The sequence below is a fragment of the Ambystoma mexicanum genome, chromosome 12, assembly GCF_040938575.1.
Source record: "Ambystoma mexicanum isolate Mex_15411 chromosome 12, UKY_AmexF1_1, whole genome shotgun sequence".
In the NCBI taxonomy this organism is placed as follows: Eukaryota; Metazoa; Chordata; class Amphibia; order Caudata; family Ambystomatidae; genus Ambystoma; species Ambystoma mexicanum.
Genome location: NC_090936.1, coordinates 987,807,607 through 987,834,395, shown reverse-complemented (window position 1 = coordinate 987,834,395; position 26,789 = coordinate 987,807,607). Strand labels below are relative to the sequence as shown.

Sequence of the window (26,789 nt, the reverse complement as noted above, 5' to 3'; positions counted from 1 at the left end):
TTTTGGCTTGTGTATAAGTGTAAAGCATTTGCTAGGCTCTGCCATTAGATGTCCAGGTGCTCGGACCATTTTGCAGCTGATACAAACTGTTGGCATTGCCAATGCTTGTTTATATAGTGCTTGCTGCTTGAGCTACACTTTTACAATGAGGTAAAGACAAAACTTGAATCTCTGGGTTCAACATTGAACAACTGAGGCACCAACCCACTTCTCTTCAAGGAGAATGCCATGTCGGACCTCCTGGGATACCTCTTCAGTAGACTCTAGGTATCCACTCAACCAGCTGTAGTTTGGCACATTTTACCTCCCATAAATGAAATGTGATGAAGTACACACCAGAAGGTACTTTGGAATACCAGCTCAGGAGTCTGTTCTCCCGGACTGGCAAATAGGTGATTAGGACTAGGCACGGCCACCTGAAACAAAATGGAATCAAGAGGGAGAAGGGTCTGTCAGCAGCAGCACTGGTGGACCTATTAAGAAAGTGACATGGAAGAGGAATGTATGCTGGAACTTGGAGTGTGAGCTCCTAAAGTACATTAAGAAGGAGTCATTAAAGAGAAAGGCTATATGCTGGAGTCAGAATTCCTGGAAGCCTGTTGGGAAAGTGGAGGCAAAGGAAGGCACTGGATGCTGGAACTGGGAGTCAGAACAAAAGGGAAGCCAAAAGACACCATCGAACACTGTAACTTGGAATCATATCTCCTAACACATATTCAGAAGAGGAAGCAAAAGTACATAGTTGCTCATGGACTGGAAGTCAAAGTGGAAAATAACTCTAGTGACATTGCAGCCCTGAATAACATTTTTTTTTTATTATTTAGCACTGTTCAAGTCAGTATTCCGTCAGGTAGGTCACACACAAAAAAAACACATTCTGAAGGTTTATAATGCCCATGAATACAAAGAGTCCAGTGCAACTCATCTAATGAGCTTTTCTTGTTGATACAATCCAAGACGCATTTATAAAAGCACTTCAGCTATAACCAGCCTATGTGGTGGTGCACTTAAATGTGCCACACCTTGTATAATAACTGTTCAGTATACGCAAAACATGTATTCACTGATAGAACTCCCACTCAACATCAAATCTCCCAATAACAACGCCCACATACCTAGTACATATATGTTATTCTCACTGATCATTTATATGAATTATCAGAATGAGGAAAGAAGCATTAGCTGGACTGTGTTCAGATCTTGATCGTAGGTGAAATCAGGTTGAACGGGATGCAATGCGATGTTGGACAGTTGACTCACCTCAGGAGGGTGGCTCCTGGATGCTCCAAACTGGAATCTAAATTGCCTCCAGATGTAGCAAAAAAGTTCAAGGTATGGACTTTGGACCATAAGAACTGAACGAGCTCTGTAAATGATGGTAGCCACTCTAAGGCAATGCTACGACAAGGATGACATCCTCCCTGAGTTCTAGGATTTTACTTGTGGCCGAAAGCAAAGATCAGGAGACCTGGTGACAGTCCAGTTCCACACTCCCAATCCTAAGGTGGCACATATGAACCACCACCATAGTCCAATTGTAATATACTGTAAAACTCTGATTGTTGTGATACATAGGTGTGTCTAATATGGTAGCAATGTTGGATAGCGTTCTTGACTACAATAACGTAGTTGTGTAAATAACGTTCTTGTTTTTGCTTAAGTGCCTTCAGAAATGCATCATGAAATAAACAGACCATAACAGATCTTCAAATCAATTCTTTCTGCAGTCTCATTCAAAGATATTGTTTCCAATGATTCTGGATGGCGCACAGGGACGTTCCACTCTTGCTAGTACAAGTTTACAGAAACATTGAACAGTGATGCAGTGGCTGCTGGCGAGAATAGGGTATCAATATGCAAAGCAGTGGAATTCAAGTTACCACATTTTCTTCGCATGCAGTGGAACAGAAGCGTCCCATGGACCATATGGAAATATTCCTGCAAAAAAAACAGTAGCTCGAGTAAAACACGTCTGTTGTCACATGACTCCTTCAAAAGACTGATGACATCACAGATCCAAGAGCCAAGGCTGCATTTCAGTGCCATGTTATGAACCCATCTCTGGCTCTGGCTGTTCCTTCATGCAACCATGGGGTGGGTATAAGTCCTTTTCTTGGCACAGCATGTGAATAAGCCTTTTCTGGTCATACAGTACAGGTCCTGAGCGGAAATAAGGCTCCTCCTGTTCATACCAGCAGCTTTCGTTAAACTCTGGGAAGAAGAAGGCCATTTCTCTGCTGGCGGACTCCGGGGAGTCTGTGAGGGAGGAAGAGAGGAGACATGCATGACAACAGGATCATCAGTTATTCCCCTACAGATCGCACTCACTTGCTTCTCAGCTAGGGTTGCACTTCAGAAATACCATATATACATATTACCAGTCAGAACCGCGCCCCTTACAAGGTTTAGTTTTGTAAGACCCAAGTACACCCACCCACTTAAGTGAATGGAAACTTCAAAAAAACCCATCACACATGCCCTCGCCTTAAATGCAGCGTCAATCCCCAGGAGAATACCTCTTCTACAATCTCCTCTGTGCTGGACGCATACAAAACACATCATCACTTCCACCACCATCTCCTCCGAGATGATCGGCGCCAAGACTCGCCAGCCAGGCACCTTCAACTTTAACAACTCTATTCAGAGCGAACAAACGAATACACCGTGCTCCTACCATTTTGTTCAGAGAGCCTCAATGCTAGCAGTCTAGCCTGGCACACTCATCCAGGTATAAAGAGACTTCTTTCTTAATCCGATACTCTCATATATCACACCCGTGCTAGCTCTCAGCTCTTAACAGAGAACTTCATTTCCCCCTAACCCCCCACCCAAATCACTTTCCTTGGTCACAGTCACCCAAAATGAGGTCTTCGCAACATTCAGTCAGTCTTCCAGAAAAGAAAAAAAAAGAAAAAAAGATCCTTCACTCCGTTTCCTAACCTGCATTGGTCCCATCCCCTACACAAGTCCTCGAACCACTACACACATCCTGTTTGTTCCACTGCTTGTTGGCAGTCATGCTACCAAGATGCAGGCAAAGGTGTGTCACGTGTCTAAGTGTCAAGGTCGGAGCAAAGAAAACTGACTGGCTCTGCATCTCGGCACCGCACAGAAAATGAAGCGGAACAAAGACGGAGACAGACTGTTCAGGGGAGGTCAGTGGAATATGCAGCCTATCTTTTGGGTTGCAGCCTGGAGACCTGCTGAACAACGTTACCTCGCTGAAATCTCCCTGTGAAGTTGACCTTGTGAGGGTCAGAGAGTGGTATTATGAGGGAGGAACTCATGAATGCTATTTGCAGTGAATTAACGCAGTAACACGGAGGGCTGGGAGGAACAAGCAGAGAGAAACGGAGTATTCAGACAAAGTTCCTGTAATCTGATGGACAGAAGGTGGCCAGAAAGCACTGGAGTCATGAGAGTCCCCGAGTCTCAGTGAACAGATGGTGATGGGGGCAGGAAAGAGAGAGACAGGGTGCTAAAAGTGAGACTCAGTGAACAGGGATGGCCTTAGGGTTTGCGGGGCCTCTGGGCCGTGCGCGTGCCCCCTTATTTGAATAAATGGTGATACCAGTGATGTTGCAGAAAATGATATCACAGATGGAGCCTTTAATACACAAAGGTATCATGGGAAGTTACATTAAAAACACGTTGTAGTGAGTAAGGCAGGAGACAAATACAATGTGACGTACAGTATACGTCACTGTTACCATTTACCTATGTGGCAATATCAGGAGCGAGGCTTTATTTTAAAGTAGCAGACAGTGTGGGCTGTACACCTTGTAGAGGCTACTGATTCTGGCAGATAAGGCATAGTGAGATATAAGTATTTGCCAGATAAAACACAGTTTGGTCAAGTGGCGAAGCAGGGATTTGAGACCAGTCTGCAATTCAGGCACTTGAACACATCTCAGATGCAATTTGTAGAAATAAAATAATTGCCAAAAAGTATTTTTGAAACTTTAGGTTGAAAGTACCATCTGGAATGGATTGCAAAACATGGCGATTGTGTTTTGCTAACTGAAGCCAACTGCTGTTTTTTCAGAAGTTTCACCATTGTTTTTATTTTTGTGTGTATATTTGGCCATGTTGTCCAAACTAGCAATTTGCTTTTATTTCAGTAGCTACAGATCAGGATTACTTTGACTACCAAAAGAAATCAACTCCAAGAAGCATGTCATATCAGGGCTGGGCAGGGATTGGGCCATGGGCAGACCGGACAGGTTGCATCTACTGCAGGATTGCCTCATAGTGCAATAGAGCCTATCTACCTGGTGAATCCTGAGACAGCGAGAGAAATGTTGCTAGCCTTGAAATAAATGCTAACAAAATGAACAGGGCTCAAGTCCTAAAAAAACTTGTGTGTTCAATAATATACAAACAGGAGCTACACGGGGGCAGAGGGCGTAATTACACCCGTTGTCCTTGAACAAAAGGGGTCAGAAGTATAATTTGATGAGATTCTACAAAGTATTTGCATGGGACGACCAAAAATGAAAAAGAAAACATTTGGATTTAGTGCCATATTCCTCTAAATCAATGGGTGTGGCAGGATTTCTGACTCCTCCTGCTGGGTTCAGGCTTGATGGCATATTAACATGCATCTTGCAAAATTACCAAGTGTTGCTCACTTCAAAATAGGAAGGGAGCCTCATTTGGGGGCGTGAGCAAGCCAACACTTTTTGGCGGGGTGCAGGAATTGAAGATGGAAGCAGATGATCCTATAGTAGACTGTTGCAATAGCAACTAAACAGGCTAGGTGGCTGTTGCCGAGATGTTATGTTAATACCTTTATTGGGAAGGGACACTCATCCCCGAAGCGGTTTTGGATAAGGCAGAGGCCTGGAAGTGTGCAGTAGGGGTTTGTGGAGGCTATAGGGGGACAAGGGGGTGTCGAGAGGGGCTAGCTATAGTATGGGGAGGGCGGTGCGTACTATGGCTTTAGATTACATTGGCAATCAAATGCAATCTTGGATAGTAGGAGCCATATTGAAATCGAGGCCTAGTTTTGCGCTGCAGCCAGGGCCACAGGCCCGAGCTACACACTTGGCAATAAGTGTATGCAGGCGAGAATAGGTTGTAGTTTGGGCACTGGTGAGAAAAGCCAGAGCTGGAGAGATTCATAGACCCTTCATTGTCTGATGTTGCCAGCATTCGTATGGCAGAAAGAATGCGCTCTGCAAGGCCACAAGGGCTTTGAGAGCTCTTTGTGAAAAGCAATCCCACGAGAAGGAGGACACAAACCTCTGATCTTCCCCATTCAAGCTCCAAGTAATAACGCCCAGATGCCCACGTCCCAAGACCCCCACCATTCCTAAGTACCAGCCAGTCACAGATCACTGACCATGAAACTTTTAGACCCCCCAATTGATCAGAAAATATTAGAAAGCAGGGACTGGTTACCTTCACCATAGGTCACGTGATTTGTGCTGCGAGGTGCCGGGAGGGGTAAAACAAGAATGGGGAGCTTTGGACGTGTGCTGACGTGTCTGGAATCGAGCTGTAGCCTGTTGGATACAACGGGCCTCATTACGGGTCCAGCTGTAACCCTGCCGGTGCTACCGGCAGGTTACCACCGGACCCGTAAACCATTACCGGCGCCTGACTTCCCGGTGCCACCCGTCTATTACATGTCCGGCGGCCGGAAAGTCAGGAGCTGGTAATTTTGTTAATCCCCATTCCCATAGAATCCCCTAGTGTGGCTCATGCGGAATTTAGCCATAATGTTCCATAGCAGCAGAGTGCTTTGCTGGCGCATCTTTATTTTTGTGGAAATAAAATCTTGTTCTTCTGGCAAGAGGCATGCTGCCGTTTCGCCCCCCCCCCCCCCCCCGAGTGGGTTGCATTTTTTCTGGTGTGAGCATTGAGAGGTTTCTCTACATTTTGGGTGACCCCAACGTGATCCCAGTGACCTCTGTAAAGGCTTCCACGCCGCATCTCTGGAGGGGCCGCGCCCACCTGCAGTGACCAGTCCCAAGCGTGCAACCCGCAGTGGTGCACAGGAGCCATTTTAAGAGAATTCCTGTCTGCTCTTTGATGCGGGGCGCGGTTAATAGCAGGATGCAGGCTGGTATTGGGACCCTGTGACAGAGGAGTTTGGATTTGGGTTGTTTGACCAAAGTTTAAAGATTCGTAGCAGAATTGACCGTAGTCAATATCGCCGCAAATCTCTTCACTTTCGCAAACATCCCAAATGACGCCAGAATCCAAACACCCCACCCTCTTCCTCTACTTACCTTTTTCTCCCTGCCGCCTCCACGCGCCTCCTGCACCACTGCAGTGTCGGATCCGTTCCTCAAACGTGGGTTGGATTTGACGCTGCAGCGTCCCTTTTTCTTTTTTAAATCTTTCAGCGGTCAGGTGCTGGGGACACCCCCGCAGCCCCTGCTGGCATTATAGTGAACAAGGGTGCGGGAGACACCACCCACCCCCGGGTTCACCATAATGCTGTTCGAATGGGAGATTTGATTGCAATTATCGTATTCGATCAAATCTTCAATCAAGTCTGTCATTCAACCAATTTATTTTCCGCTCAACTTGGTGAATACCAGGAGCTCAGGTGAACACGCAGATTTAAGTACCTCATGCGAGCGACAACAATGGGGGTAAGAGTGAGTGGGGAGAGCGTGGAAGGCCATGTGGCATTTTTTTGTATTTTTTCTAAGGAAGGGGAGAAGGTGGCACCATATTGTTGTTGTGATAAAGTGAGGTAAAAAAGTAAGAGCTCTGTATAATTAGTGAGCTTGGTTCCTGTGACCTCGGGTGGGGGGGAAGAGTCAAGGTAGTGGTTGTTATTTTGGCTTGTTGTTTTAGTTTGTAATTTATCTGTGTTCGATTATTATCGTGTGGTAGGTGAAGGCCAAGAGGGGGGCCTGTGGGAGTGGTGTGGGTGATTGGGTCTGAAGATGGAGAGTGTGTGTGTAAGGGAGGGGCCATGGACAGGGGGTGACTGGGAAGTGGGTATGAGAGACTGGTAGTGACAGCTATAATAGCATTTTGTGCAATGCATAACAAAGTGTTTTGGTAACCAAACGATTGTCAGCATGAGGGTAATGACTCCTTTGGAGCATATTTTTTACATTTATAAAGCGCACAAACCGGCCATGTGGCATTGTGGCACTGTTACAGCAGTGCTAACTTTGTTACAAAGAAAAAGACATGAGCACCTGTCTGTGGTTCCTAGTTACATTGAACCTGATGCCAGACAGGTGACCGTTACATTGACAAAGAAATGGCAATGGGTGCAGAGATACAGGCAAAATGGTTCAGGTAACAACAGAAAGCCAGAGAAGGCAGGAGACCTACGGGACGAAGGAGTGAGTGGGCAGAAAGTACTAGGTAAGCTAATTGAAAATCTCAGTTTTGAGAGATTTGCAGAATACTAGGTGAGATGTCTTGTTTCGAAGGGTTGTGGGGAGGGCATTTGGGAGCAAGGAAAATGAAGCTGGCCCCTCATATGTATGGTGCATTGCCATTGTAGAGGGAGAGGATAGAGATGCATCACAAGCAGAGGGTGACAGACCCAAGGGGGGATGCCCCATCCCTGGCTGGATAACAGATATTCGAGCACATGAACATACTAACTGCTAAATATAAAGGTAAACAACTCCAGAAATGAAAAGAGATTTTAGATTTGTGGAAAATGGTAGAGGATATAGAAGACACTGCCAAGTGTATGCCCCAGCACGAAGATAGTTCCACCTCAAATATAGTGACAGCAACAGTACCAGAGGAAGTGCCCACCCATCCACAGGACAGACCAACCCAACATAGGTGCCCATGCCTGCCACCACCCCTCCCCCACAGAACAGTATTACACCATGGGAGAATACATCGCAGAAGGAGGCCTTAGAGGCAACACAAGCAGAGTTGGCCTGTCTGAGGGTAGTGAAGGAAGGGGAGAGCAAACATGGGTGTGGACTGGATGAGTGGAGTGCTGGAGATATTTTGCTTAGATTGGATAGCACTGAAATAAATGATGTGCATGCCGAGAGAGGGAGCGGTGGCAATCGTGGAGCAGAAAGTGTAGGCTATGGGACAGTGAGATCAAACAGGGATGCGAACAGAGACTATGGGAAGGAGAATGGGATACTGTGGATGAATTCGAGGATGAAGAAGGGGACGCCCGGGAGGTGCCAGAGATATCACCCAGAGTAGAGCGCCTGTGGGGACCACGATTGAGTAGCAGATTCGGATGGGTAGCAGTGGCAAGGAAAAGGGGAAGTGATGGACAGAAAGCAAGGCGAGGAGTGGGCACGCAATTGCTGTTATGGCCCAAGGGGCCTGGGAGGGAGAATGATGTGCCGTGGGCACAGGTGGACAAGAATAATTTGATCAAAACTCTCCCGCCCCTCACTACTGGGGCTGGGAAGTGGATATATGCCTTTGAAAAGCAGACAGTGGGAATTCCCTTGGTGGAGGGAGACATGACAAGTTTACTTGTTGCAATTGTGGGAGATCAGGCGGGGACATGTGGGCCAAGGCAGGGTACCCAGGAGTGAAGTTAGATGACGATGCACACGATGGGGCCCCTTTCAACAATATTAGAGTGCAAGTGTGGGAGGCACTGTGGCTGGCCTACCTGGACACACCAGACTTTCAGTCCATAATGCAGTACACTATGGGAAATGATGAACATTCCTCTCAATACATTTTAAAAGGGCATGAGATGTGGAGAGCCGAGACGGGTGAACAATGGGACCGGTCTGTTCCTCTTTTCTATTTTGTTATTAAGAGGGGATTACCCAAGGAAGTTCATAAAGCGCTCAACAAGGTGGTGGGTGTGGAGGCGAAGGGATGGGCCGAAATCTAGACCATAGTTCTACATCCTTGTAAAAGGATTAACGAACGAGAAAAGGAAACGGCTCAAAGACTGAAGGTTAAGGTAGCAAAACTAGTGCAGAAAGAATTGGCTAAAATAGCACTTGAAGGGGCGGTAACGGCAAATACAGAGATAGACTCCGCGGAGAAGGCTCCCGCACATGCAGATGGGAGGATAGCAGTGTTCTGGCCAGGTGGAGGACAGGGGCAGTGGGGCGGCGGACCTCAGCATCAGTATTCTAAATGGCACCAAGAAGGTCAGCAGCGGGGAAGAAGAGAGTTACAAGGGGGCAGACAGGGGTTTGGGGGGATGGGAGTGAGGGGTAGTATGGGATTGTTGGAGTGTTGGAACTGTGGGAAGTGGGGACATTTTGCAAAGGAGTGTAGAAGCAACCAGGGAGCGGGGTACAACTGTTAGGGAGAATTCTCTGTTTAGGCTGAATTTCCTAACCTAGTGAGTCCCCCAGCAGCTTTGCTGGATTTCTGGAGTTTGTTTTTTTCATCCTGCCAAGAGTGGGACTCTTTTCCTCCCACTCTTGGACATGAATGTGGTTGATTTCTTTGAATGTCAATGTGTTCTATGGGCTATGGGGTCTTTTACTCCATAGGGCCTCATGTGTTTTGCTATGTGTGTTACACCGCACCCTCCGTGCCGTAACACTGGGGTGTCCTAGAGGATCCCCGCCATAGACTCCATACCCTGGGACTGACTACTGTCTCCCAGGGCATGTAAAGTCACCATTGGTTTTACTAGACCTAAATTTACTAACAGAACTAGTACAAACCATCCTATTGTGGACGTACTGGTAGGGGTAATTCGATCACCCCTGGGTCTGTTGTTCGAGGGGCACTGTCCCGTCCCCCTCGTCGAGTTTTGGCTGGTGGCAGTGGATACTACTTTTTATATTCGACCGCAAATATATTCCTATGGGATTCTTCCCATTGTTGGAGGCTAATACTTTTTCACATTAGTCTCTAACATACCGCTGGTTTATTTGTCTTAAATAAATCCACCCGTTGGTATTTTCTGCCAGAACTCGGTTTTTAAAATGGTGTATGTGTTCGCCTCTGCAACACCGAAACCAAAGGTTGAGCCCTTTGTTCCACTTTTGGCGGGCTTCTGCACAGAAGCCCTCCAGAGTGGTGCCATTCTGTCTGGGTACCACAGGGGGTGTGGGAAGGGGTTTAGGCACCCTGGACTGAGTTGCCTTGCCAACTCAAGTCGCACTCTTGTGTGATTGGCCCGAGTGGTGAGCCGCCCCGCTCACCAATTAGCATGTTTTATTGACAGCTAGGCTGAATGAATGGGGGTTTTCTGCATAAAAGCAGGGCTTTTGGGACTGGATGTTCAGATGTCGCCACAGGACCTAAGAATCCGACGAAGGTAAAGCTGAGCCGACCTGCAACGACGACACCTCCGGTGGAGCCCTGCTGAACTGACTCACCACTTTCCAACTACAGAGGAGATCTCCCTGCTGGAGAGCCTTCTTCCCCTGACTGGTGGGAACAACCAGTCCCTTGCTTTTTCTTTGCTTCCAGGACGTCAAGTGGTCGAATTGCCCGTGCTGAGCACCCCGGCAACCGGATAGCCACTGACCACTGTACCGAGACCAAAAGGTGGTGCCTTGTGACGGAGCACTCCGCGGCTGTTCTCTTCCCTGGTGGTGCAACGACCATCAACTTTCGTCGACGACAAGATCATCTCATCTTCTGGCAAAGCCCCGACTTGCATCCACCACCAGGAACAACTGCCCCCGCCGGAGCTGTCTCGTCACTTGCAAGGTACTGTGTCCGCCTGGCTTCCCTTGAAACGGTTAGCGCGAGGTGTCTTAAATCCTTACCTCTCCATTGGGTCGCCTCCAGACCTTCTTAAACGTTTGTTCTAAACTGGTCCAACCTTGCTGTGACATTTTGCTACAAAGACTTGAAGTGCATTTCCACTGTGATACTTTTGGGACATACAGCCTTGCCTCTCTCCGAGTGGGCCTTGCCTCTGAACTTTGTGATTTACAGTAGACCCTGCCTTGCTCGCCTTGCATTTGTTTCGTAAAAGTGTTGGTATTGAGTTGGTTTCATACCCCGCCTTTTTCTCTCCCTTTCTAACGAATACTAGAGTGCCATCTAGGTTAAAGCATTCACCTCTGTCTGCAAATAAGTGGTGTCGTTGAACCTAGACTTGTCGAAATATTGTTATGGGATTGATATAGTAACTGTGATTGAAGTTGTTTGCCATATTAGTGCCAGTGTGTTTTCCATAGATGTGTTTTTAAATAAATAATTATATATCTTTACACCCAAGCTCTGATCCGTGTCTGCTTGTTCTACTGTGTAAATTGCCCTATCTTGTATACTCCAAATATGGCCTAACTCGTCTTGAGGGAAGTCTGACTGCTCAGCCACAGCTACCAGGTAAATCTGGGTGGTACAGACTGCTACCAATTGGGTTTACTGCCAAACACCTGTAGTCCTAAATCTTATGCAGTGGCCCCAGAGGGAACTGCACAGGTTTCTGCCTAACAACAACCCATACAATCAACCTGCTCCTGCCCCGCCACAGCCATGTACCTTCCCACCCCCAATGTTCATGTTCACCTTCATACCCTATGAAACACATCAGGCATACACCCAGTTACCACCAAAACCCCCACACATTCAGGCACAAGCACCACCTAACGCACAACCACAAACAGCCCAGCAGAATGCCTTGTACGGAGGTCAAATGTCCAGATCCAATGCAGTGCCAAATGGAATGGTAGTACCTTACCGAGGGGTCAGCGTCATGGGAGGAAACCTGTTCACGTTCCCATGTACCAATACATACTCTGATTAGGACAGTCCACAGAAAGCTCTTGCGTGCCCAATTCTGTACAGGACTACCCACCCCGACGAGGAACCCTTGGTGGGCACTGAGATTGGTAATAAGCAAATCATCAATATGGTCGACACAGTGCAACCAAATCATACATCAGTGAGGGAAAACTCCCACTATCAGGTAAAACTCTCAACATGCAAGGATTATCTGGGGCTGTTGCAACATTTCCCTACACAGAAGAGATAGCTATCAAAATAGGAGGAAAAATGGTGCGTGCACACTTGGTGTACTCAGAGGCCTCCCCGATAAATTTGTTGGGACAGGATTTGTTGAACAAGCTGAACTTGACCATCTCCTTTACGGACCACAGGGTGGTATGTACCACCCAAGGCATGTGCGCCTTAAGGGCAATGGTCATCATACAGGCCAGAGGAGGGGAGGTGGTGGTTCACGGCATAACTGTGGGCCCGGACATGGTTGTGTATGGGATAAGCATACTGCTTGATGCCCCAGATTGGTAAGGTGCATTTGCAGGTACCATCAGATTTAATCTTCTGACCCGTGCTGACTGCAGAGCTTGTGGCAGGAACAATACTTTCATTGGATTTACAGGGCCTGGTTGTGTCAGCTAAAAGGGTTGTTGTGGTGGACACAGACTCAGATGGGTGCGAGTGGTGTACTGTACTGTGCATTGACCCAACGGTGCCCGTCACAGAGGTGACAGATGAAGAATTGTTTGAGGATCGAGTCGACGATGGAGAGATTGTGCTAGCAATTTGTATCCAGTGACGTCATGGTGCAATATCGAAAGATACTGTGTACCTTAATGGCCCTTGTTGCGCCGCCCCTTCCCTGAAACAGACTTAGGGCAGGTCCCAGAAATATTATGGACAACCAATGCCCACGATGTAGGGCTCTTGCAGGGGGTGGCACTGGTCCAAATAACACTCAAGCCAGGTGCGGTGTTGCCACAAGCTAAACAGAATCCGCTGTCCAAAGAGGCAGAGGAGGGCATACGGGACACCATTGTGGCACTTCTGAATCAGGGACTAATAGTGCCCTCCACCTCCCCATGCAACACAGCTACCTATCTGATTAAAAACGCCAAAGGGGGAAGTTGGAGGATGATACAGGACCTCTGCTCCCTAAATTACATTGTCCAGGCAGAATGTCCTGTAGTGCCGAACCCTGCAACAATACTGTGCAGCATTCCTAAAGAGAAGCCCCACTTCACTGTGGTGGACCTTAACAATGCCTTCTTCTCAATGCCCCTTAAACCAGATTCGCAGTACCTCACTGCGTTTATGCATGGGGTGGATGCACTTTGAGCACACAAGATTGCCTCAAGGGTACTGCGTGTCCCCCAGCACCTTCAACAGGATATTGCATGCTGATTTAGGGAACATTCAAGTGCCCAGCACTATCATTTGGTATGTTGGCGATTTGCTGGTGTGTAGTGACAGTGAGCAGCAGTGCCGGAAAGGCTTTCGCCGTGCTGCAGCTGCTGGCATATAAGGGGTACAAGGTAAATAAGGCAAAGCTGCAAAATTGCCCCCAGGAAGTGCTCTATTTGGGCCAGTTCATATCTGTCCATGGGAAGAAAATGATCCCCGATCGCACTGCCTCGGTGCGCAACACTCCTCAGCCCAAAACTGTCAGAGATGAAGAAATGTCCAGGGTTGTGTAACTACTGCAGAGCATGGGTTTTGGATTGTGCTGAGTACACCAGGCCCTTGTTGCAGGGTCTCAAGGAGTTTCAGAAAAAAAGACCATAAACGTGGATGGACAGAAGACATGCTTAACAGCTTCAATGATCTGAAGGAGATCATTTCCACTGCCCCAATGCTATCTGCGGCCGATTACACACCCAAGAATTATATCCGTTAGGGGGGGCGCTGTTGAGCAGCCGACAACATGGGTTACTGCGACACCATTTAGAAGAGAGTGGGTTCCTCCATTTGGCCCTCACTCTACATAGCCCCAGGTCATAAATCACATAATGTCCAACAGATCCAGGAATACCAGCAAGACTGGGGCTATGGATAAATTTGCAAAAGCCACCTCGAGATCTGAATCAACCCATTCTTCATGCGATCAGACCGACACACCGCTCCCTGTGGAGGGGCCTCAGGCGGACCTGACGGTCATGATGGAAACTATGGCCAGAAACTTCGCTGCATTTCATGAAAAGCTCGACGACATCAATGCGAATGTGGCATCTCTTAGGGCCAAGTTGGACGCGACTCACTGAGGCTGAAAATAGAATTGGTGCCAGAGTACAGTGGCCACCCTTGTCACGGACATGAAGTCAGTGAAGGCTAAGTGTGATGACCTCGAATCCAGATCAAGGAGGAATAATATACGCATTATTGAGGTCCCAGAAAGCGCGCTGAAGGGACGTCACGAACTGGCTGTCGAGAACCTCTTGAAGGATCTATTGGGCAACCCGGTTTTGTCCCCTTTCTTCACGATCGAGAGGGCCCACAGGGCACTGGCCCCACGTCCCAGGCCTGGGGACTTTCCAAGACCCATCATTGCGAAGATCCTGAGTTTTAAAGATCGCGACCAGATCCTCCGCCTCGCACGCGAGAAGGGTGAGCTCAAAATGGACTCGCAGGTGACCCGAATTTTCCCGGCTTCTCGACTGGAGTCCAGCATGAACGTCGCCAATTCCTTGGAGTTAAGAAACTGCTCAGGGAAAGGAACATTCCTTATGCCATACTATTCTCTGCACGTTTGAAATTCACATTCAACAACAAACTTTACTTATTTACGGTGCCTTCGGAGGTGGTGAAATTCATAGAGGCACACATTCCCCCTCATCCAGCCGCTGAGGATATGATGCAGAATGACTGAACTCCATCTGAGGCTTGCTCCCTCTGATCGCCCTATGGCCGGGCGTCCTTATGGCTATACAAGTATCTGGTTGTTCTATTTACATTTCCTAAGTAGCCCTGGCTGTACTCACGGCACCTAATCTCTTGAAAACGCAGATTACCATAATACTGAACCTCTCATCTTGTCCATGTTGACTTCCTACTGTTTAGTGTAACGTTCCTCTGTTCTACACGCAGGCCCGGCATAGATGCAGCGACATGCATTTTTGTACCGCAAACACTGCTTGTTTTCTCAAGGATCCCATCGGGCTCCAAGCGTGCTAGCGCACGGCAATAGCGCACCCCATTGCGATTGCACTGTTTGTTATACTGTTGTTATGGGTTAGCCCCTGTTGGGCTCCTGCACCAGCTGGCTCAGGTTGGGGTCGATCCGGCGGTGCACAGGGAGGGTGGGTTGGCACTTACACTACTAAATTTGGGTTAGTGGTGAGGAAGGTGGGTGGGAATGGGGTGTTATCTAAAAAAGGCACACAAGGTTGCATGGTGCGAGCATTAAAGGCCCATGAATGCATGTTCGACTTCAAACGTTGGGGCACATACCACTGCCGGGTCTGGGATGTCCACTAAAAATGTGTGCAGTATGTTAGGATATTTACTACTGCAATGTCTACCGTCATAATGTCCTGGAATGTCCGTGGGCTAAGCAACCACACCAAGGCCCGTAAAATTATAGCGTATGCTAACAGACACAACTGCAAGTTACTGCTCCTACAGGAGACGCACTCCAATGGCCTCATACCAAGAACCATGGCCCCTGCATGGGGACCGGCGAGATTCTTCACCTCCTATTCCACTCAATCCAGGGGTGTTCTAACGATGATCCACAAATCCATTAAGTTTACACTGCACAAAAACTACACCGACCCCGAAGGTCGTTATGTAATACTGCACTGCACTCTGGCTAACAAAGAATATTTACTTGTTAATACCTACTGCCCTAATGTGGATTCCCCCAAATTTTTCGACAATATCACCACCATACTGCTGGGATTTGTGGGCATACCGATCCTGTGGGGTGGGGACTTCAATCTTATCCTCGACACGGTCCTGAACAGAACTGGAATTGCTCCCCGTTCCTTGTCCGGTGCGGCACGCAGACTGCAAGCCCACATTATGACACTTGACATCTGTGACGCTTGGAGAAAGTTACACCCCCAACGGAGAGACTACACCTACTACTCATCAGTGCACGATAGCTCCTCTAGAATAGACCTATTTCTTGTATCAAAAGGAGTCATGGGCGGGGTGGTGGAAGCCCACATTTTACCTCGCACACTGTCTGATCATGCCCCAATTACACTCTCGGCGAGGCTGGGGATACCTGTCCCGACGTTCACCACCTGGCGTTTCAAATCCGAGGCCCTTAGGGATGTTGTATTTAGGGCTGAAATACTTGCTGACATTCTGTCTTTCTTTGAACACAACTCTCTTTCGGACACCTCGGCTGCAGTCAGGTGGGACGCCTTCAAAGTGTATATTAGGGGTAGGTCCATTTCCCGGGAGGCTGGGGTGTTGAAATCCATCAGAGCTGCACTGGATCGATCTGAAACCAAACTGAAGCAATTGGAACTACAATGTGCCACTAGGGCTGCCCCTGCCATACTTGCTCAGGTCGCCAATGAACTCCAGGCATACAACAAGCTCGCCGTCAGTGAGACACAATACTTTACCCGCCCGCAGGCAGCCAGGAAATATGGAGAGGGAGACAGGCCTGGGAGAACATTAGCGACGCTATTAAAATGGGAATCTGGCCGGACGCAGATCACCTCTATTAAAGATAAACATGGCAACCCACAATGGGCCGACCAACAAATCTTAGATACGTTCGCCGAGTTCTACAGGTCCCTCTACTCTCAACCCGCTGAACACACAGAACATCATATGCGTGAACTCCTCGACCAGATCCCCACCACAGAGATCTCCTCCGCTACTCGTGACGAATTGGACTCCCCAATCACACTAGATGAAATTGTAACAGCCATTTATGACCTGCCCAAAGGCAAGGCCCCGGGACCTGACGGCCTAACCGCCGATTTCTACCAAGAGCACGTTGCCATAATCGCCCCCAGGCTGCTTGAGGTCTGGGACGAATCGCTCCGTGCCTCTATCCTCCCCCTCTCCATGCGCGAAGCAGCCATTACAGTGCTGCTCAAGCCTGGCAAACGTGACAATGAATGTGGGTCCTATAGACCTCTCTCCCTTATGAATCTCGACACAAAGATTTTTGCAAAAATCATAGCCAACCGATTCCTGCCCATTATGACGTATTTAGTCCATGAAGACCAGGCCGGCTTTGTACCCGGTAGGTCTACCTCCCACAATATCAGGAGACTGTTTAACGCGATGTCCCGCATTGATCAAGATGTACAGGCTGTGGCGGTTACGCTTGATGCCCAGAAGGCCTTTGATATGGTCTCCTGGAAATACACATGGCTAGTGCTGGAGACCATGGGCATAGGCCCAAACATGATTAGGTTCATCAAATTACTGTACACTTCCCCCGTGGCACGGGTTAGGACCAATACACTGACATCTGACCTTTTCACACTCTTCAGGGGCACCCGACAGGGATGCCCCTTCTCTCCTATTCTGTTTGCCCTAGCAATAGAACCGATGGCAGTCTTTGTCCGTGCTCATCACGCCCGCAAGGGAATAAGACTGAAAGATAGTCCTCAAATTATATCTCTATATGCGGATGATGTTTTACTATACATCAAAGACCCCGCAACACACCTTGACCCCATACTAAGGGATATCACCCGCATTGGCACCCACTCCAGTTTCACTATTAACTACTCCAAATCAGATCTTCCCACTCACTAAGTCCACCCGACAACCCACCACTGAATATCCCCTCCGCTGGTCACCGAATGGTATAGGATATCTGGGTGTGCAAATATCGCTACACAAATCCACCCTCATCACCGACAACTATTCCGCGATATCACAAATAGCTGAGACTAAACTCCTACGGTGGCGTGCCCTCCCACTATCCATTGCTGGACGGCTCTCCCTCATAAAAATGATCCTACTCCCCAAACTGTTATATACGTTTAGCAACGTACCCGTATGGCCCGGGAGGCGATATTTTACTAGACTACACACACTATGTGCACAGTTTCTCTGGCACTCTGGCGCAGTACGCAAAAAGTGGACGGACATGGCACTCCCATATAAACAAGGGGGATTCACGGCTCCAGATCTGTCACTTTATTGGTCCGCGGCCCAGGCCCAACATGCCACCCACTGGTACCCTGGCACCCCGGTGCGTCCCCATATCAAACTGGAAAGAATGGCAGCTGCTGGTATCAATCTAATGTCCCTCATACTACATCGGCACTACACACCAGACTCTCCTATTGACCCAATTAGCACGACCCTTCAAGCCTGGGCTCGCTTACTATTTCAGACACCTGAAGCCTCTCCATACTACGAGTGGCTCCCTGTATGGGCCTTTCCCGGCTTGGAACCCACTCATGATGCGGCACTGGCCCGACACTGGGGGATGCTGGGATACCAAGCACTGACGGACTTCTACCCCGAGGGCAGGTTCATCGACCCCAAACTTGGAAACCGGGGCACACCGGGTCCGCCTTGGAGACCCTCCAATACTACAGACTGCGAGCTGCGTTTCGCACCAAATGGCCCACATTCCCCGATAAGCCCCCAGACAACTCAGCCATTGCATATATTGCCAATTCTGGAGGTGCCCATGGAGTAGTCTCATCACTTTACAAGATCCTACAGGAGGCTACCCCTACTCCCACTCTCAAGGCACGTGATGAATGGGCTGGCGAACTAGATCTAGAAATATCAGATAGGGTTTGGGGGGATATGTGCCTACACACTCGGAAAGTCTCCCTCAATTTCCGTTTTCGCGCCATGCAGTACAAACTTCTAAATAGACTTTACTACACTCCACACAGGACTTCGAGGTTCGCCCGTGATACGGCGCATCCCTGCCCCCGCTGCGGAGCGACGGCAGCTGACCACTTACACATGTTCTGGTCTTGTGATAAATTACTGAGGTTCTGGGAAAGCATCCTAGAAACGCTCACGGCTATCACTGACACAGTGATTGACCCTGATCCTTTAGCCGTCCTCTTTGGAGCCTGGAAAACGGTGGACACCAGACGTTTGGCAAGTTTCTTAATATTGGGTGCATGATAGCCAAAAAATGCCTACTTCAGAGCTGGAAAAGTCCCATCCCCCCGGTCCACCAGAAATGGCTCCATATGCTTACTTGGGCACGGAACTGTGAGGAGGAATTTATATCCATGCTCCCCGTCACTTCTCGACCCAAGAATATCTGGGTGGAATTCAATTCGTACCTTAACAGTCGTAGTGAAGACACACCCGGCTCTGGATCGTCCCCCGCCTCTTCAGTGTCCACTGCCACAACATAAACTCATACTCATATGTATCTTGTATGATTATTATCTGACATAATTGTGATTTTGTACAACTGCTCATGCACTGCTCCACCTAATGTTTCTTACTTGTGATGGTTGCCTTGATGTATGTACCACGTAACCTTTGCCGCCAAAAATAAAAGTTAAAAAAAAAAAAAGAATTATATCTGTTTTCCCATTCCAATGGCCAACTGATGACTGCAGTACAATGGGCCACAAGCCATTGGCCTACTACAGAGGAGTGCTAGATTCTGTGATGCAGGGCCAGTTCCCTTGCAAACAAACGCTTGCTACAGCTGCATTTGAGATTGTAAAAAGCTCCACAATTGTCATGCATCGTTCTGTAACACAGTATGTGGAGCACGCAGTGTTTGCCATTTTGGAGCATTCCAAATCAACTTTGACTACACAGTGGACATCCACGTACGAGATCATTCTGTCCAGCCCGAACATTCACATAGTGAGGCGTAAAACTCTAAATCCCGCCACCTTTTTGACAGAACCATGCAGAGAGGAAGACATTGTGGTACACGACTGTGTGACATTTGAGGGAGAAGAAGATGACATCCCAAAAGCGAGGGACAGCCCACTCGAGGGGGGTACTTTTTGTTGACGGTCAGCAACTATCTATGAGGGAACATGCTTGAGGCATAATGGGGCGGCAGTTCCTCCCAGTGGACGGGGTCTGTGAGCTATTTGTACAAAAAAGATTATCCATGCATGACTCGGCCCAAGCAGCAGAACTTATAGTGCTCATTGAGGCACTTCTAGCGTCTCAAGGGTGCTGCGTCACCATCTATTCTGATTCGGCTTAGGTCATCACCATGGTGCACGCAGGACTTGCTCGCTGGAAGAGACAGGGATTTAGAAGGGCAGATGGGTCCCTGGCTCAGCATGCAACACTGTTAGATAAACTGATCGACACACTGTCCCAGCCCTCCTTGACAGCGGTGGTGAAATGCACCGCCCATACCAACAACACAGACGAGGTCTCACTCTGTAACGCTCTAGAGTATCCAGTAGTGGCGCAGAGTAGAGAACAGCTTCCAGACTCTTACAACTCTTTACCAATTGCACAACAGATTGAGTTGCAAGGACGGTCCCACAGGAAGAAAAAGATGCATCAGTGAAGAGAGGATGGAAACAGTCCCCCATAGATTTACTGTGGCGTTAGGAGACGTCGGGTAAAGCAGTAATGCCACACAAATTACTGCTGGTCGCATTCGAACCAACTGCAACACCCATTCCATGTGTCCAAACTGCATATCGCTGCAGATATACAGGACGACTGGTTTGTCCCCAATTTGCAGGAGCCAATAACTAAAATGGTTATTAACTGTACTACCTGTCAGATTTACAGCACTGGTCTCACCCTGTGGAAAATATGAGGTACACAGCCCCCCCGCCCTATTGGGCCATTCCGCAAGTTGTATATTGACTACATGGGTGAAAGGTGTAATGGGTCTCGCTACCTAATAGTAGTTGTGTGTCCTTTCTCACAGTGAGTGGAGGCTGGTCTTTGTGCACACCCTGATGAGAAATTTCCAGAAGAAAGAGTAGGTACCGCTGGACATTCCCGTTTGGTCTGCTCTTCCAGCTTGACTGCGCTCAGCACTGCATCACTACTGCAAGAGAGACATTAACGGTGCTGCGCCTAGAAGATGATTTGGATATGCCTATGGCGTCTAATGCGCAGAAGCAGCAAAAGACTTACCAGTGGGAATGGTTACAAAAACCCAGGGGACCAAAGGGAGGTGGAGGGGGGGGAAGGGCTGCAAGGGGCTCACCAAAGCAGTCCTTAACGTGAAGGCCAAGTAGTGCAAAGGTTAAGATTCTCTGGTGCAGAGCATACAGGGAAGAATGGGGGATGCGTATATGCGGCAGGGCTAGATGGGGTCCATTTAGACTGGGAGTAGTGGGAGGAAAAGAGTGATTAAAGGTTTCTCCCCAGAGTAAGCTCAGGGTGGGGGCCAGTCTTTCGTTCTCTTGATCTAGGGGTGGGCTTTAGGATGTCCACATGAAATTATATACCAGTTCAATTGGTTTTCTCAGAGCGTTAGTTGCTCGGGGACCCTTAGTGAGTGAACTATGACCAGGCGGTTATTTGGGTATAAGTTGGAGTTTTTGGGTAAGGGGTGAGGTGTAAGGAGAATAGGGGGAGGGTGGTGAACCAAGGATTCCTTTACATGCTTACACATGTAAATACAGCATTCTAGCTCGAAGGGAAGAAAGGGGAAACCGCAAGAAGTTACATATAGTCAAGAGTAGCTTCAATAGAACATTCAAGTTACAAGTTCTGTCACAAAACAGAAGGGGCATAAAACTCTCCCGTTAATAGGAAAAAGGTAGAGCATTACTTACAATTGCATAAACCAGACATACTGGCACTACAGCAGACACACATTAGAAGGAAGAATAGACGAAAAGATAGGCTTAGAAACTACACAGAGACGTTGCCAAGCCAACACAGTCTACAAAACTTTGAGGTACTGATTGCGATCAGAGGCGCTGTAGATTTTACGGGTTCGAAGGTGAAGGAGGACAAGGAGGGGAGGTTTCTGTTAATTGGGGGCCGAGCAGGTTGGATGAAGTTGATTATAGCAACATTGTATTTCCCCGAATGTGGGTCCGAATGGGGTTGTGTGCGATGCGTTGGGTGAATTAAGGGATTTTGCAGAGGGAGGAGGGGATACTCATGGTGGACTTCAATTTTGTCTTGTCTACAACCCTAGATAGGAGCGAGGGGAGATTGGGAGAAATGGGAACACCAGCAAAATGCATGGCAACAGTTATAAACAGGCTAGGCCTCTGTGACACTTGGAGACTGACCCATGGGCAGGAGAGAGGGTATACAATTATTCTCAGTGGCCCATCACACTTTCTCTAGAATTAATTATGTCTGGGCAACCCCTCTACTAATGGGGAGAATGATCGCATCAGACAAAGGGAGCATTGCTATGTATCGGATCATGTTCTCGTAAGTGTCCATTTAGATATCCCAACCAGAGACAATGAACCTTGGAAATGGCGCTTTCCAGGGAAACTTCTCAAAGTCCCCGTCCTAATAAGGGAAATTGGGGAGACGGTAACTACTTATTTTGAAGACAATCCCCTGAATTTAACTTCAGAAAGTACCACAAGGGAAGCCTTTAAGGCGGTAATACGAGGGCAATTGATCTCCCCAAGTGTGACGAGGGATAAACAGATTAGGGGGTTGGAACAAGACCTGGACCGAGATATAAGGGGAATGAATTGGCAAAACATCAGTCCAGGGCTAATTTAAAGGCAGACAGGAGTTTGAAGGGGCAATGTGAGCTCCTTCAAACTAAAAGGCCAGAAAAGGCCTTGCTGGGTACGAGACAGCTATATTACATGAAGGGAAACAAACAAGGTACACTGCTGGCTAGAGCCCTGCGGGATCAACAGGCCTCTAGGGTAATTAGGAAGGTGGTAGATGAAACAGGTACGAAGTTCACTCAGACGACAGCAATTCCGGAAGAGTTTGTTATATATTATACCAATCTGTATGCTACAGACTCCCCTAGGGAAGATACTCACTGGAACTACCTGGATTGTTTGTCTCTCCCACGAATATCTGCAGTAGAAAAAGTCATGTTGGAAGCCGATATAACTCAGGCAGACGAGATTAATGTGATCAAGGACTTAACTTTGAACAAATCACCAGGCCCAGATGGCTTCCTAGCAATCGTGTATAAAACCTTCAGCACAGCGCCAGCCCCCATTTTGGCCAACTTCTACAACACGTTCCGAAAACAGGAACGTATTGCTCCCTCGATGGAAGAGGCCAAATTAATATTGATTCCCAAACCAGGACCCAACAAAATGTGGCTTGTACCGTCCCATTGATTTATTTAATACAGAAGCTAAAATGTATATTAAAGTCCTAGCTAATAGGTTAGAGGGATAACTGCTCCACCTGGGGAGGACCAAATGGGCTTTGTAAGCAGACGTCAAAAACATTTGGTAATATACGCAGAGCGTCCCATCTTCTTGAAAAATCCTGTAATCGGATACAACTGATACCCCTGCAATTCTGCTCTTTCTCGACACCGAGAAGGCATTCAACAGGGTTTAATGGTCATTTCTTTTCACAACATTGGGGACAAGGGGGTTTGGAGACCGTTTTTTTTAAATGATATGGGCTAACTAGATCTCCCCATCAGCCCCGTTGGTAATCAAGGTCCAACTTCAAAGAGACACGAGACAGGGTTGTCCCCTTTCACCTCTACTATTTGGGTTTTATCTGGAGTCCTTGTTGGTACAGCTGAGAGACTCGGGGGAAATAAAAGGGATTGGATTGCCTTGGGGGGGGGGGGGGAAATCATAAAATAATGCATTTGAGGACGACATGCTTCTGGCACTGACAGACCTGACTTATGTGAGGGGTCAGAAATGAGAGACGGCAACAAAGCTGTAGTTTTCTCAATGTTTGCCACATTTATTAATTTTATATGGGGATGGGCCCTACCCTAACGAGAATGTTCCTACCCAGCAAACTAAAACTAATGAAAAGGTAACCTTGTGTCCAAAAGTGTCTGACCCTACCACTATACTACACATCCAAAATGCAAAAGGCAAATTTCTCCGAGTTCAGTTCAACAAACGTGTGTAAAAGTTCAAACTCCTAGTTCTCACAAAGCAATCTACGGTTGGATTCCCTTTCCTTGAATCCTTTCAGGAAGACGTTTGAAAGAGTTCTGTTTCAACAGTGTTTTATTCAGGTCAAAGGCAAATGTCTTTTCCATCCAATATGTCTTTCCATTGTTAAAGAAAATGTCTTTCAAAAAAACACTTTTCTATTCAGTTCAATGGCAAAACGGCTTCCCCACCCAACACGTCTTTGCACTGTTATGATATATGATATGGCATTTAAAACGCGCATGTGCACACAAGTGTTAAAGCTTTGCATTGTTAAAGAAAACGTCTCTTTCACAAAACCACTTGTTCACTGAAAACCAAACGCAAATGTCTTTCCCAAAGTACTCTTCCCAAGATGAAAAGGACTATTTTAGAAAGGTGGAAAACTTATCCTTTCTGCAGAATGCTTTTGTCAGGACAGTCCAGCAAAGGTATCTTGTTAAAACAATAGTTTGTCAATGTGATAAGATGTGTACTTTCTTTCCACAACTCTTGAAACCACGATCAAGTTTCCTTCTGTAAAACAACGATTGCTTTCCTGGTTTACTCTCCTGCCAGTATTAACTTCCACTTCACACAACTTGATTCTTTTCCTGGTGTACTCTCCTGCCAGGATTAACTTCTACTTCAAAGCAACTGTCAATGTTTCCTTCTGAATGTGGCAATACTTGTTCCAAGTATTTCCCCTGTACCTCTCATAAGGAGAATTGTAAAATGTTTGCCATCTTTTATAGTCTGTTGACTCGTGGCAATGTGGGTTACAAGTTTCCCAGGTAAGGAGAATTGTGCCCTCTTTGCCCCTCTCTTCTGCTTAGTCAATATTCAAAATTGTCTTTTAATTGTAACTCTTCCCTGTGGAGCGCCCTGGTGTTACCTCTTTGCTTAGGCCAACTCACTGGCTTCTTTTGGCATCTGTGTGCAGTTTCATGATGCTGCAGTGCATTTGCGGTGTGTGTTGGACTTCGGTACACTGTCAAACCTTCTGGGGTCTAACAATGCCTCCGACAGCTCTGCCGCAGCTGTCTTTGTACACCAGCGTATAGCTCTGCATTCCACCTGGGCTTCTGCCCCAGCTGCCATTTGTCACGATTACGCTTCCTGCTTCATACATGCTGCAGCACCTCACGGTTCCTCGCCCAGCATTGGCCTTGGCAGGCGCTTGCACTTCTGCTTCTCCTGCCGCGTTCTCAGCTTCCCTGGCTTCCATGGTTTCACCAGCTCCCCTCACCTGCGGGTGATTTCTAGACGTAAAGGTCCCGCTTCTTTGACTGCGACTGAAAGAACTAGACCGCACGGTCTCCTTTGCAGCACTGGTAATCATCATTCGCTATTTGCTCCTCTTCTTTGTTTCAGTACCGTAGGCATTATGGGTCATGTAGTCCATAATGGATTTAGAGTTTTCAGTGCCATTTTGCTTCAATTGTTTGTTGAACTGAAACTCATTAGACACAGGAGATTTTCTGTGCATGGTATATGCAGTGACTTTGGGGTTAACACTTTAATCCAAGACAGAACCATTGTAGTCAAGGGGCATCACATGTGACCCATAGGTTCCTAGGGTGGAACGTGTATTCTGGTTAGGTGATTTCTCATATACCTTTTGCGGGACTGTAGCTGGGGAAAGATTTACGGAGTGACAGCATGCCATCCTGAATATAGGGATCAAAGAACACAGAACCCTGCATTGGGTATTATCCCTCAATACCTCAGCCTCCATAGAAACAATCACCCCCCTGCCTTGGACAGACCACCATAGCATTACATTTTCTATCTCATGCACTGAACTTGTGCCACCCAAATCTACCACTCTGGAAACCTATGTAACCAGAAATATTCGCAAACTCTCAGCTGAAAACCTTAACTCCATCCTAAAGAAAACTCTTACAGACAAGATGATTACTAATGACAACCCCTGCGCCCTGTCAGATTACTACCATAACTGCCTCACAAGCACAATAGACACCCTAGCACCTTGTGTCACCAAAACTAGACGGATAAGCATCGCTACACCAAATCTCAAACACCTGAAACAATGGATGCATTCAATTCTGCTAATAAAACCTATAAAGCAGGCATCATTGCACATAAAGGTAATGCCATCAATACTAGGATCTGTAATGCGTCCTCAGATGCAAACTAACTTTTCTCCATACTCAAGGAGTTGGAAAACCCCATCCCGATCATCAACCCTGTTCAACCAAGCAAAGAATGGTGCACTACCATTCAAGACACACTTGCCACGAAAATCAAACTTCTACAAAAGAAAATTATCACCAAAAGGAAAATTCTAGCAGAAAAACTCTCTCTGGCAGAAGCCAGCAATAGTACCGTAGTATGTAATACGCCTATCTTCCATTTCTCTTTAGTTACCCAAGAAACAGTACTTAATAGTAAAGGCTTCCAGTTGCAAAGGAGACACTGTCCCAGCTCTCTTAGTCAAACTATGTGCCTCTACCCTCACCCCCATCATCACCAATTTTGTAAATGCATCCTTCAGCTCCAATCTGGTCCCGACTAGTATCAAAAAAGCCTGGGTTACACCATTACTAAAAAGCCCACACTTGACCCATTAATACGGACCAACTACAGGACCATAACCACAGTCCCATTCCTTCTTAAAATTATTGATAAAATTGCATATAACCAAATTCAAAACACACCTTGAACAGAACAGACTCCTAGGAGCTAGACAATCTGGGTTCAGGCCGAACCACAGTACAGAAACTGCTCTCACTGACCTCGAAATACAAATAGACTTCATCAGAGACTCTGGAAAAATGGCCATCCTACTGTTGCTTGACCTATCAGCAGAGTTTGACCTTGTAGACCATGTCAATCTCTGTGATACACTAACAAAAGACTTCGGCTTCTCTACTGATGCCACCCTTAAATAATTCCTAGGACATCGAACATCCAGAGTCGCCATTGGGAAAGAGGCGGCTGATCCTATAGCGGTCCAAATCGGAGTACCCCAAGGTCCTTGTACAACGCCTACACTAAACTCCTATTCTCAGCCTTAGATGATATGGGTGTCATCTACACTAACTTCACAGATGACACCCAGATCCTCATTATCATTACTGGGGACTATGCCCAAGACACCCAGACTATCAACAAAATGTACTCTATCATGCAAAACAGGGTGGCATTGAATAGTCTGTCCGAATGTTGAGAAGACAGATTCTCATT

The 26,789-nt window shown here is 47.3% G+C and overlaps 1 protein-coding gene across 2 annotated transcripts in view; it reads right to left on the bottom strand.

Moving 5' to 3' along the window:
- Positions 1 to 793: 793 nt before the first annotated feature.
- The window catches only part of NME6 (NME/NM23 nucleoside diphosphate kinase 6), a 148,696-nt gene continuing 122,700 nt past the window's right edge, over positions 794 to 26,789 (bottom strand). For both annotated transcript variants that reach the window (XM_069629479.1, XM_069629478.1), the window contains exon 6: positions 794 to 2,256. In XM_069629479.1, coding sequence (XP_069485580.1) covers positions 2,048 to 2,256 — 209 coding nt within the window. In that variant the 3' untranslated portion in view covers positions 794 to 2,047. The remainder of the gene's footprint in view (positions 2,257 to 26,789) is intronic.